Genomic DNA, 13,171 nt, shown 5'->3' with positions numbered 1-13,171 from the left:
ACAGCAGAAGAAATCAAGAAATGGAAGAGCAGAAGATGAGAATTAGAGCAAAAAGTGAATCAAGAAATTAAGTCTTGCATTATGCAACACGTTACTGGTGATTAGTACTTTAGAAACTTCTGAGACCAGCAGCATCAAACGAATTGCTATTTGCTGGACTGCTAGTGCATTACCCACAAGCCACAACAACAATTTTGGTGCCTCTCAAGTGATTTTGACCTCACTTCTATGTGTACGGTCCCATTAGCTAGTTTTTTATTGGTTCTAAATTACATATCAACAATACTACTCCCTCCGTCCACTAGGTTGTTTATACGGGAACAGAGTGCTCGACACGTATTTCAAAACTCTTAAAAATATAGCTATAAAATTAATTTTAAACTTCATTTCTATTGAATAAAAATATAATGTTTAAATTATATAAAAAAGGAAAATTTTAAAAACAATTTATGAAACCGTACTTTATCAATATTATGCTAAATAACGGAAAAAACTATAAAGAAATAAGAGGGATAAATGGGTACTACTCAACTTCCTATCCTCAAAGTGAAAACTACAAAAGAAAGGTCAAATAAGAACCAAAAGTGAAATTAATATAACCACTTCACAAAGACTATGGGGAATCATTACTTTTCTTTTTCTTATTTTGTTTGCTAATGTAACAGAATCCCCATTTCCTATAGTCTTCTGTCTGCATATTCAAACCATTGTGCTGTAAGATTACTAGGTAAAGAATTGTCTCTTTTACTTGGTGCAGAATGACTAAGACTGCTATATAAGTCAGAGTATGTGGATGGGGGAATAGGTCAATGAGGCCAATTCTTGCATCCAATCTAGGGTCAATGAGGCCAATTCCAGCATCCAATCTAGTTGGAAATCAAGTCTCAACTCTAGCCATAACATACTAGACACTGACCATGTAAACAACCAAACTCAACTCCATTGTGAACATGTAAGGTGACTCATTTTTCCTAACATGAAACTAAGATATACTATGAGCAAGTGACTCCTCTGGTCTAAATATTGGCTCACATTGACGCAGTTTCACAATGTGAGTGATGAAGCAAATAAAATATGCCTGATCATGTTATTGAAAGCAGATGTAACAACAATGGTGCATTCGACAAAATATAAATGGCAAAATGAAAAGGAGAGACGATAGCAAATAGTCCAAAGCAAAATTTATAATCCAGCAAAGGCAATATTGATTGTCTTGCCAAAGGTAAAATCTGTGAGTTCGCAGAAATGTAAGCAGAAAATGCAGAATCAAACTGAAAAATGGACAATTAGTCTATATAAGCAACAATTGCTTATTATCACTTCCTAACATCCTCCAAATTTCAGCAAAAAATAATGAGAGCGTATAGAGAAAGGTTATTAACAATTCTCTATACAAAGCCATCTGTAAAAAACTATAACCAACTTATGCTCACCAGAACCTCCTGTCTCCAGCTTCTTCAATCCAAGCAGATGAACTTGTTGCTTTCATCCAACTCGTCATCTTGTTCAGGAGCTGGTAGATTAAGATCGATCAGACTGCGAGTGGCGGTAGCCTCCTGTAAGTTACGACAGGTAGTAGCCTCTTGCACAGCAGCCTCTTGATTGATATCTGGACTTGGAGGGTGAAAATCTATAGGAGCGTTTATGAAATGAGTTCTCTTGTGCCCCCCTAAAGCTTGACCAGACTTGAAAATCTTAGGACAAAATGGACATTGATGTCCCTTAACTTTCTTTGGCCTAATTCTTTTCTTAGCATCAACAGAATAATCTCTAGAAGTCGGTTTTTTGTAACCATATCGCTGAATGGGTGTGGAGTCAAGAGCCATGTCTTCATCCTCAAGGCTGTAGTCATCACTCTCATACTCCAAATGAAATGTTGGAGTAGTCCTTTTGTTGCATGGCCTGTGTCCTCCAAGAGCTTGAAAAGAATTGAAACTTTTGTTGCAGTTCACGCAGTTATATTTCCTTTTCTTCTGAGCATTCTTGCTTGGTTCTGCAGCCTCATAATCATCTCTAGCTCTCTTCTTCGAATCATACATCATGAACTTCATACTCCTACATGCTTCAGCATCATAATGTTTTCCCCTGTTATAGATCATACCAAGTTCAGCATCTTTGCATTCACCATTTCGAAGAAGCTCATCAATTGAAATGTCAGAGTCCACTTTCTTGACTCCATTTCTCAAATACCCAGAAGAACAATTCTCAAACTGAAAACTCTCTGTATCCAAGCCACTAGTTTTCAACTTCCTATCACCAAGCTTCTTCTTATCAATAATCTCATCACCAAAGTAAACACCATCATTTCTACCAGCTTTCATGTCAATGGAAGATGATTTAGTCTCTAGAACAACAGAATTATTATCCGAAGACTCGACAACAGAATTAACACCTCCCCAGTTCCAAGAATCCCTAGACAACATCATCAAGCACATAGCAACATCTTCCATTTCTTGCTGCTGAACCTCACAAACAGACGAAGAACCACGACCAAACTCAGAAGATTTCACAACACTTTTCTTGTAAGTCCTTGTCTTGGATCTTGTTTGCCTCATCAACTCCTCCTCAGTATCAGAATAACTATCCCCTAGCTTCGAATTCTCACTAGTCCAGAAATTAGTGTCCCTCAAAACCTTCTCTTTCTCAGAATGACAAGCCATATGACCACACAATGCCTTCAAAGATTGAAACCCTTTACCACATTGCTTACAAACTCTCTCTTGTGGCAAAGCAAATGTTGCATCCACAGCTCTCCATGTTCTCTTTGGATTCTCCCTCAGCCCATACCCAGAGCCACCACCAACTTCATTACTTTCATCACCCAAAGCTTGCATCTTTTTCATGTTTCCAACTGATTCCATCTCAAAGATTGTATTTTCTAATCAAACACCAAAAACAAAAAACACCCAATTGATAAAAACACAGATCAAACACCTTGCACAAGCAACAAAACCATAAACAACTACACTACATCCATCTGCTCATAAACATCTTCAATGTAAAAATCTAAACATACCCAAATCAAGAAACAAACTATATCAAAATGGGCCAAGCTAAAAATCCAAATCTGAATGACACAGATCACAAACTAAAATTCAGTTTTCAAGAAAACCAAAGCTCCAAGATGTGACAGTTTTGGTAAGTACAAAACAACAGACCCACACACACCCTAAGTAGACCCTTTTGAATTCCATATCCATGTAAATCTCACCAGCATTAAAATTGTAAAAAAATGCACAGAATTTTGACAGAGATAGATGAGACTTTTGCAAGCAAATGGGGTCAGAATTTTGAACAAGAACCAAAGAGGTGGTGGTGGCTATGTATGTTAAGATAAACAATAAAAACAGATACCATGACTCTTTCCTCTCCCACTCTCTCTCCTCTCTCTCCAAAATCTCTTTTAGGAGAATTCCATGCAGGGATATGAATGAAATACACTACTACTGTTACACAACTATTATAAGATGTTTGTATATATATATGTGCACACACCTGAGTGTGTGTTTCAAAGATGTGCAGCACGTGTAGTCTTCAGAGATGAGTTCGGCTCTGCATCAACGGCGCAGATTAGTTTGACTTGTTTGAGGAAGCTTTTAAGTTTTAACAAAGTGAAGAATGTTGTGATTTAACTGCTTCGACTATGTGTCGTCCCGATAATTATTTAAACAGATACTCATTCGTAAAATAATAATAATAATTTCAGATATTGTAGATTTCGATATCTATTTTTATAAGATATCTATTGATATCATTTTGATGTGAATATTGCTTAAAATGGTGGGATAAATTTATGAATAATTGATTTTGTGCTTATCGAAATTGAATGTAGAAAATATTGTGTGTGTGTAGAGTGTGTAGTATTGAATGTATAGAGCTCCCCAACTGATTCCAACTAAATCTTTGATAATCATATTGACTTTGTTTTAGGAATTGTGTAAGTGGCGAAACTTGCAAACAGTTTGATCCGCAAACCACTATAGACCTGACCAATTACACCTCAAGACGTTACGTTTTGTAACTTCAAGTATCAATACATATAAAACACTCGTTACGGTCATTCTTGCTACTTGGATGTAATAAATTGTTCGAATGCATTGAATATAAATTAATGATAATCCAAAAGTGGCTCACTTGATGGCAGCAATTCCGACCATAAAAATCACTAGGTAAAGAACCGTTTGGTCAAACTTAAAAAAAGTGATTTCATGCTTAACGTAAAGAAGTGGAGTAGAAGTGAGAAGTAAATAAGTTAATAAAATGTTTGAAAAAGAAGCAAAAACTGTGAGACAGAAGCTAGCATTCTCAGCTTCTTAAAAGTGCTTCTACTTCTTTACACTAACGGGTCAAGAGAAACAGAAGCCAGAAGCAGAAATTGATTCTGCTTTCCAAACAGCCCCAAAATGTGCATACTAACAATTAAAAATATAGATAATCTGGTGAAAATATTAGACTCCAAACACACTCTCCTTTGTTTATAATTATAATCAAACTACTGCAAATGATTATATTTGCCGAACCTCTACAGGCCTATAAAAAATCTATAAAAAGAATACACATAATTTATTACTCCTTCCGTCCCACCAGATTCTTTATAGTTTCTTTTTAGGATGTCTCATCCAATTCTTTATATCTCAAAACTTACTTAAAATAGTTAATGGGTCCCACCACTTCCCAACTCTTCCTTTCTTTTCACACTACGTTTACTTCATTTCACGCTACTTTTACTCCACTATCTCCTTTCTATACATTAAAAATCAATGGGTCCATCACTTCACCCACTTTTCTTTCACTTTTCACTACTATATACATACTCATTTCTTAACATTCGTGCCCAAATCACACGTAAAGAATTGACTGGGACGAAGGGAGTACCAGATTGAAGTCTAAAAAGTGAAAAATCTTGTTCACTTTTTTTCTCAAAATGACGTGGCAAGTAACTGATTTTAATTCACTGATTCATGTATATACCACAAAGGTCTTATTATTATAAGTTTGAGCGGAATTGATTAAAAATTTGTCGACTAAAATTTGGAAAAACTTGGGGTTAATTTTTGAGGAGCTATATTATGAAAATAGTAATTTGTTAATGTTTATTATTATTAAAAATAAAATATATTATTTAATATGATAACAAAAAATCACGAAAATTTATTACCGAAAGTTAAACGTATAAAGTTAAGTATAATCATATATAAGATTTTTATCATGTGACTGTTGAAATCATAATATAATTTAAAATTTGTTTTTGAATAGCTAACTAAATTTAGTAAAATGTTAATATGATAGTTAAATTGTCTACATGTAATGAATTTTCTAGTGTGCTTATAGTGCCTATACGCATGCATTAATAAACATTTTCTTAGTTCGGTGGTTGATTTTTATCTCATTAATAACGATGGTTTCCTATGTATACAAAAATTCTCATACCGTCGTTAATGCGTATCATGTACATACTACAAAGAATCATATAATAATATTCATTTAATCTCCTGAGACCCGATAAGTTTACCGATTCTCTTCTTCGTTGACAATGATACTCAATTTTATTGTCTTTGTTTTGTGGCTCTTTTGCAGTTTAAATAAAAATTATTTTTTCTCTAAATATAAATAATATTAAAATATATCTATATCAATATATTGGTAATTAAATAGGAATAAAAAAAATTGTATTGAAAAAGTCTTGATTGTAAATTTTTGAAAACTTACCGACTTATGTTGATATTTAACATTTTCTTGTTTTTACTTCGATGTTGAGATTTGTATCCACTCTCGGTCTAGGGAAGGATTTTGTTGAGACTGTAAAGTTATTATACAGTTTATCCCACAAAATTGATAATTTTCTTTCGAAAAATTATAATATTCTTACATAATTTTACAATTTTGTGATGCGTTGACGAAACATTTTATTCCACGAGTATCTTAGAATTTTTTTCATATGTTATTTGACTATAACGATTTTATACATTTTATAAACATATGTGTGAATCTTATATGTTTTTATAATATCTTCAAATACAGACACCATCATGGATAGGGGAGAGCATGGGCCGGTTCGGCTCGGTTTCCGGCTAAAACCGGAACCGCAACCATATATCTTCGGTTTTTAAAATCGAAAACCGCAACCGCCGGTTCGGATTCGGTTTCGGTTTAAAAAGTCCGGTTCGGTTATAATCGGCTCGGTTTCGGTTATAAAACCGACAACTATGTATTGAAAAATAATACGAAGACAACTTTAAGCGCGTAATTCAGAAAAAATAATTATTTAACGTATTCAGAACTTCACAGAAATGAAGCATAAGATTTAAGTATACTGTAATTTGGAACAGCAGTAACCAGGGGCAGTAAGCCAGTAACAGCAGTAGTTCAAGTTTCAACCACAAAGCTTTCATGCATTTCATATGTAAAGTAAATTTCAAACTTGGAATCAATGTAACAGTTTCACTTTTATTCTCTGCTTATTTACTGAAAGGAAGGAATGCTGCATGCTAATCAATTTTAAGAAATGCAGGGTAAAAAAGAGTAGACTACCAATAGTCCATAATATATATTTTATTATCTATTATATATATAAGATTTATTATTTAATTATTATTTTAATAATCGGTTCGGTTCGGTTTATATCGGTTCGGTGGCGAGGTATAACCGGAACCCAATCATATAAATCGGTTCGGTTTTTAATTTTTCGGTTTCGGTTTCGGATCGGTTATATTCGGATCGATTTTCTCTGGTTTTTCTCGGTTTCGGTTCGGTTTCGGTTTTAAATCGGTTTTTTGCTCAGCCCTAATCATGGAGTTCAAACAAAATTTTTAGTCTCTACCAAATTACGGGAATGATTTTATATAAAAATGTATTATAAATATTCATATCTTACTGAAAATAAGAACTTTTCATATTTTTTCTTTTTTGTTTTAGGTTAAAGACGTACTTTTTAAGTTTCATACGCATTAAAAGATATTATGTCTCTGTTTTGAGATAGATATGAGATAGATAGAGAGTGACATTTTCATTAGAATATCTTTTTTTTTGCAAGATCGGATGCTCCTGCTGCAAAATCATAATACAAATTCTGCAAATATAAATTCGCAAGGTAATATAATGGATCATAGTACTTCCACCAAATATCTAATATCTAAAAATCATCCAATCATTTGTGTTGTCGTATTTGATGCATGACATATTTTGGTAATGTATTGTCTTGTTTTTGACTTGGGTAAATATAATGGATCATAATCCTTGCATCAAATATTGTATATCTAATAATCACCGAATCATCTTTGTTGTTGTGTTTGATGCGTGACATATCTTTGGAATATATTATCCCATTTTTGATTTGGGCAAATTTTGAACTTATGTTCCTCGCAATAAGTTGATAAAAGAAAATGTTGATGTAAACTAAAAATTTATTTAAATAATATTTTTGATATTTAGATATTTTAATGATATAATAATAATGAAAAAATATTTTGATAATGTTTGAACATAAAATTCATAACAATTTCTGAAAAATCTAAAGAACAATATTTATGATCAAGTTTGACATGAAAGTTCCCGCAGGTTGAGTTGCTCGTACAAACGTGGTTTAATCTAAAAACACTTTCGAAAATAGGTATCCCTCCGCTATGCTAGAAATTTGAATGATGATGAAGGTGTAAGCTCTTCGTACTTATCTTATTTTTTATATATATATGAGTTTATTTTTTAATAAATAAATAACTTATTTATTTATTTATTATGATTAATGACAAAATGACGAATTCGAAACACTTTTTTAACATCTTTTTCTAAAAATTAAAAAGATACGTATTTTCCGGAAATATAAAAGCTTATTTGCAAACCTCCACTTAAGTTTCTTTTATAAATTTTCTTCTCAAGCATAATATGAAAGAAATGTGAGATATAAATTACATTGATTTCTATGCTTTTTTTTCTTTCCCTCCTAAAGGAACCCAAAACATGGAAAAATAAAATCATACCTGCTTGCAATTTTAAATTTACACATGGCAATAGCAAATCCAAAATCTTTCCCATATAAACTGAACCAAAATAAATATTAATGAATGTCATTAACCACCATGAAATCAGTAACATGGTGCAAGAAACAAAGCATAAATATGCAAAACAATAGGGTATAAATTGTGACTTCATCTATAAAATCTAGGGCCAGTAAAAGCTATTCAGCATAGTTCTCCGTTCTTACATAACAGCAGGCATGTTCTTTAGCCATGGATCCAGAGGCTTACCTATAGAGTAAACAATGAACCCAATTTGACGTAGCTTCTCCACGTCCACAACATTCCTGCCATCAAAGACGTATGCAGGCTTCTGCATATTGTCATAAATCTTTTGGAAATTCAGAGACCTGAACTCATCCCACTCTGTCAATATGCATATTCCATGTGCGTCTTTAGTTGCTTCATATGCAGTACGAACAACGCGGACTTGCTTTAGATCATCAGAACACATAGATACAGGATGAATTGGATAGTTCCAATTATACTTAGGCATAGACAAATCTTTGTGAATCTGCTGTTCAGGGACCTGGGGATCATATATGTTTAGCTGGGCTTGATCGCCTAATAATCCTCTGCACACATCGATGGCAGGGGTCTCTCTTGTATCACCAGTATCCTTTTTAAAAGAAAACCCTAGAATAGCTATCCTTTTGCCAGAAATTGTGTTAAACATGGAAGTAACTATTCTGTTAACGAATCGACTCTTCTGGTAATCATTCACTTCAATGACCTGTTTCCAGTAATTTGCAACTTCTGAAAGGCCATTACACTCACATATGTAAACCAAGTTCAAAATGTCCTTTTGGAAGCAAGATCCTCCAAAACCGACACTAGCATTGAGAAACTTTGACCCGATTCGCGAGTCCTTGCCAATAGCATGTGAAACCTGCAACACATCAGCACCTGTAGCCTCACACAATGCTGACATTGCATTAATGGATGAAATCCTCTGAGCCAGAAAGGCATTCGCTGCAAGCTTGGATAGCTCCGCTGACCAAAGATTAGTACAAATAATCCTTTCCTCAGGGACCCATTGACCATATATATCTTTCAACACTTTGATTGCCTTCTGTCCACCTGGGGTCTCCCTACCCCCAATAAGAACCCGATCAGGCGTAAAAAGGTCATTTATTGCCGTTCCTTCAGCAAGGAACTCGGGGTTGGAAAGAATCTGAAAGTCCATTCCCTTGCTGTTGTGGGTCAGTATCTTTTCTATAGCTTCGGCTGTTTTCACAGGAACCGTAGATTTCTCAACAACAATTTTGGAAGATTTTGATACATCAGCAATCATACGGGCAGCACTCTCCCAGTAGGTGAGATCAGCAGCTTTTCCTGCTCCAAGTCCTTGGGTTTTAGTAGGAGTATTAACAGAAACAAAAACAATGTCTGCCTCAGCGACATGTTTTTCGACTTCAGTGCTAAAGAAGAGGTTCTTCCCTCGGCAATGCTTCACCACGGCATCTAGGCCAGGCTCATAAATAGGGAGCTGATTGCTGTTCCAAGCAGTGATGCGCTGCACAGAGATATCAACAACAGTGACCACAACTGATGGACACTTGTATGCAATCACAGCCATAGTCGGTCCCCCCACATAGCCACCTCCAATACAGCAGATCTTCACCATCTTCGTTTAAGCGTCAAAGCCTTAACACGTAAAAATACAAAATTAACAATTGATGTGCAAAAACCAACCAGGAATATTCATAAGAAACTTCAATTAGCTCAGCAATAGATATCCTGAGCAAGCCACAATCTTGATCTAATAGAGGTGAGCCATTTTTGGAAAAATTTAACAATAAGATACTATCCTCAAAGCCCAAAGTTGACCATTAATCGTCTTTTTATATCTATACTCAGCAAAAATAACTTTCGTGTCAACTCCCAATGATTTTCCTCATCAAAACCGGGTGTCTTACAATGCAACAATTGCCTAGCATATCTAGAGAGAGAAATCAAACTGACGCGATAAAAAGGAAACCAAGTACTATAAAGCCTAGCTAACAGGAAGCTTCTAACTTAAATGGTTTTTTTATACAACCATAGAATCCAACAAGAAATCAAAAAACATTCGATTCTGGCAAACGATTAAATAATGAACAGCACTAATTTAATAAACCCACCAAGAATAATACACAGAATATCCCATTCTATAAACTAATCAATTAACTAACAAACTTTACTTAAAAAAAATGGTGTCATTAACGAAACCCAGATCACAAGCATTGCCCCCACATTCAGGGGGGGATCTAGTAAAGGGCACGGGGGGACACGTGTCCCCCCTAATTAAAAAAAAAAAAAAATTACCGCCGTGATTTCGGAAAAAAAATATAAGTGTCCCCCTAAAAAATTTGAAAATTTAGGGGTGTCCCCGCGAATTTTAAAAGTTCAAGTAAGTTGCAGTGGTTTAATAAAATTATAAGGAACTAAAAGGTAATTTGTACACATATATTTATATTTAAAATATGAATAGATATAATTTAAAAACAAAAAAGTAGTTAATTCATATGTTTTAGTCTCTGCAGTCTGTTCTCTCGAGCAGAGCTTGTGCCTGGCTAGTGTAAGTACTCACCTTTTTATTAATCCAAATTACCCACCGATCAAATACAAACCGAATACAATCATTAGATATGTGCTTGAGGCTTCTGATGTGGAGCGCTGCGTTTTCTGTCCTTACCTGTCCGAGCTCCGCCTAATCCATGGATGTTTCTTCTTCAGTTCTTCTGCAGAGTAATTCCGGAATCTAAAGATTAAACAAAGTATGTTTATATTGTCATTGTGTGTCTAATTTATAGATATCTGTTGTGTTTATGCTTTAAATTCAAATTATTAGGTCATGGGTGATGGCCTGATGGGTACCAGCAGGCTAGCAGAGTAGCAGGCAGCAGCTGAAAAGGGGGAATTCTCAATTCTGTGATTACAAAATTAAGGTGTGTTTATTTTTCCCCTACTGTAACTTTGTAAGCTTTTGATTATCGTTAGTTGATACTTAAAATGTCAACCCTATATTTGTTAAACAGTTAATCAATTATGCATCGATTCTATAAAAAACTCCGAACATCTCCCCCCTCATCTCCAACACCTCCCCAGCCAATAGTAAATGAGCCTCCAATTGTAGATGTTCCTGAATCTTACCCACCAGATTTAAACCCGGAAACTGTAGTAGATGAACTTGAAGCTGATCCAGGATTGCGAAAGAATTTAAATACTGTTGCTCCTACTGAGAAAGAGAGAGATAGAATTCGAAATGCATTCTTGCTAAAAGGACCATTTCAACCAAAAAATCATGTCTTTCCGTTAACTCCATTTGGGAAGAAAAATAGAAGATTCAATACTTCATGGTTTAATCAATTTCCTACTTGGTTGGAGTATAGCATTAAAAAGGATGCTGCCTTTTGTTTGTGTTGTTATCTGTTTAAAAGCAAGTGTGGTACTGGAAGTAATGACTCATTTGTTGGAGAGGGTTTCACAAATTGGAAGAAACCGGAAAGATTTCAGAAACATGTTGGAGATCATAACAGTATTCATAATCAATGTCAAAGAGCCTGTGAAATGTTGATGAATCCTAAACGACACATTGATGTCCTTCTTTCTCAACAATCCGAGCAAGTGAAGAATGATTATCGTATACAATTAACTTCTGCAATTGATTGTATAAGATTTCTTTTACTTCAAGGGTTAGCTTTTCGCGGGCATGATGAATCAAAAGAATCAAAGAATAGAGGGAACTTCCTTGAACTTCTAAATTTTCTCTCCTGTCACAATGAGAAAATTGAATCTGTTTTTAAGAATGCCTCTGATAATAATAAATTAACAGCCCCATCAATTCAAAAAGACATCACAAATGCTTGTAGTGTTTTGACATTAAAAGCCATTATCTTAGAACTCGGGGAAGAACCTTTTGCTGTCTTAGTTGATGAGGCCCGTGATGTATCTTATAAAGAACAAATGGCAGTAGCTTTACGTTACGTGAATGAACGAGGATGTGTGCTTGAAAGGTTCATTGGAATTGTTCATGTTAGTGATACTACAGCTATTTCTCTTAAGGCTGCAATTGAATCAATATTTGCTTCCCTTGGATTAAGTATATCTAGATTGCGGGGGCAAGGATATGACGGAGCAAGCAATATGCAAGGACAATTCAATGGGTTAAAAAGTATTATATTTCAGGGGCAAGAGTTGTTGGCAGACACTCATTTTTGTCGCAAAATAATATACTTTTGGCTTGGCTGTGACTTGTGAGACTGTGGTTGCTGCCTTGCTGGTTCTTGACTATAGCATGCAGGTACATTTATCAATCTGTTATGACTTATGAGTTAAGAAAATATTTTGGTGTCCCCTCTAAGATTAGATCCTAGATCCGCCCCTGCCCACATTACAACTAATCACTAAATCCATTACAATTAGTTCATATTTGAAAAACCCATGTTCACAATCAACAGCAAGAAGCAAACAATGAGATCCAAAACTCTACTAATCACACAGCTTCACAAACAAAATTACAAAACAGAGTAAAAAATCGAAGTTTGAGTAAAAAGAAAAGTGATCTAAATAGATAATATATAAAGCAGATGTGATTACCGAAGCCGCTGATGATGAAAGATTTGATTTAGTAAAGACTAGAAACAGAGCTTGCGAAGGATCGACAGTAGACACAATTGTAATCCGTGTTTGTACGTTAGTGTTTGGATGTATGTATAGGTGGACAGCGAGAGACCCGCAATTTAAGAATTTGAGACGGACTCTAATTTCAATGCATGTTAGTTTTGTTTAGATAAGGACAGCTCTCTCGTTTTCTCTTTTATACTTTTCCCTATATCAGCTGCTCCTGTGATTTTCGGGTTTTATCGGAGATATTTCGAGGAAAATTTCTAGATACATAAAAATTATTTTTAATTTTTTAAATATTTTAGTTAATAATATTTGATTGTTTCTATAAATCACTCAAAAAAAATCAGTTATCAATTTATTTGATAAAAAATTCGGAACAAGATTTCGGACACGTAAAATTATTCATATTTTAATTTGAAATATATTGTGAACTTAACTCCTTTTTCCTCTAACAAAGGAAAAAACTTGAAACCAGTTTTTGAACTTAACTAACTATATATTTCTTCCGTCTCACCAGGTTTTTTACGTTACTTTTTAACACGTATTTT

The 13,171-nt window shown here is 34.5% G+C and overlaps 3 protein-coding genes across 4 annotated transcripts; 1 reads left to right on the top strand and 2 right to left on the bottom strand.

Annotated features, from left to right (window-relative positions):
• Window positions 1–1,166: 1,166 nt before the first annotated feature.
• On the bottom strand, window positions 1,167–3,487 carry LOC108198743 (uncharacterized). Its single transcript, XM_017366521.2, has one exon. It carries the CDS (start codon window positions 2,859–2,861, stop codon window positions 1,458–1,460), a length of 1,404 nt encoding a protein of 467 aa, XP_017222010.1. The 5' UTR covers window positions 2,862–3,487; the 3' UTR covers window positions 1,167–1,457.
• Window positions 3,488–8,007: 4,520 nt separating this feature from the next.
• Window positions 8,008–12,786, bottom strand: LOC108199999 (UDP-glucose 6-dehydrogenase 1). Of its 2 annotated transcripts, XM_017368048.2 has the most exons (3): window positions 12,594–12,786; window positions 10,585–10,735; window positions 8,008–9,659 (listed from the first exon to the last, which is right to left on the bottom strand). In XM_017368048.2, exon 3 carries the CDS (start codon window positions 9,637–9,639, stop codon window positions 8,197–8,199), a length of 1,443 nt encoding a protein of 480 aa, XP_017223537.1. In that variant the 5' UTR covers window positions 9,640–9,659; window positions 10,585–10,735; window positions 12,594–12,786; the 3' UTR covers window positions 8,008–8,196. The 2 variants fall into 2 exon arrangements, with proteins under 2 accessions (XP_017223537.1, XP_017223536.1); XM_017368047.2 differs by lacking the exon at window positions 10,585–10,735.
• LOC108198403 (uncharacterized) lies at window positions 11,043–12,254 on the top strand. Its single transcript, XM_017366159.2, has one exon. The coding sequence runs from the start codon at window positions 11,043–11,045 to the stop codon at window positions 12,252–12,254; it is 1,212 nt and encodes a 403-aa protein (XP_017221648.2).
• Window positions 12,787–13,171: the final 385 nt, after the last annotated feature.

The sequence above is a fragment of the Daucus carota genome, chromosome 8, assembly GCF_001625215.2.
Source record: "Daucus carota subsp. sativus chromosome 8, DH1 v3.0, whole genome shotgun sequence".
In the NCBI taxonomy this organism is placed as follows: domain Eukaryota; kingdom Viridiplantae; phylum Streptophyta; class Magnoliopsida; order Apiales; family Apiaceae; genus Daucus; species Daucus carota.
This window is presented reverse-complemented; position numbering and strand designations above follow the sequence as displayed.

What these genes read in the sequence shown, in the direction of transcription:
- LOC108198743 (XM_017366521.2), bottom strand. Translation starts at nt 2,861, where the DNA reads ATGGAATCAGTTGGAAACATGAAAAAGATGCAAGCTTTGGGTGATGAA.
- LOC108198403 (XM_017366159.2), top strand. Translation starts at nt 11,043, where the DNA reads ATGCATCGATTCTATAAAAAACTCCGAACATCTCCCCCCTCATCTCCA.
- LOC108199999 (XM_017368048.2), bottom strand. Translation starts at nt 9,639, where the DNA reads ATGGTGAAGATCTGCTGTATTGGAGGTGGCTATGTGGGGGGACCGACT.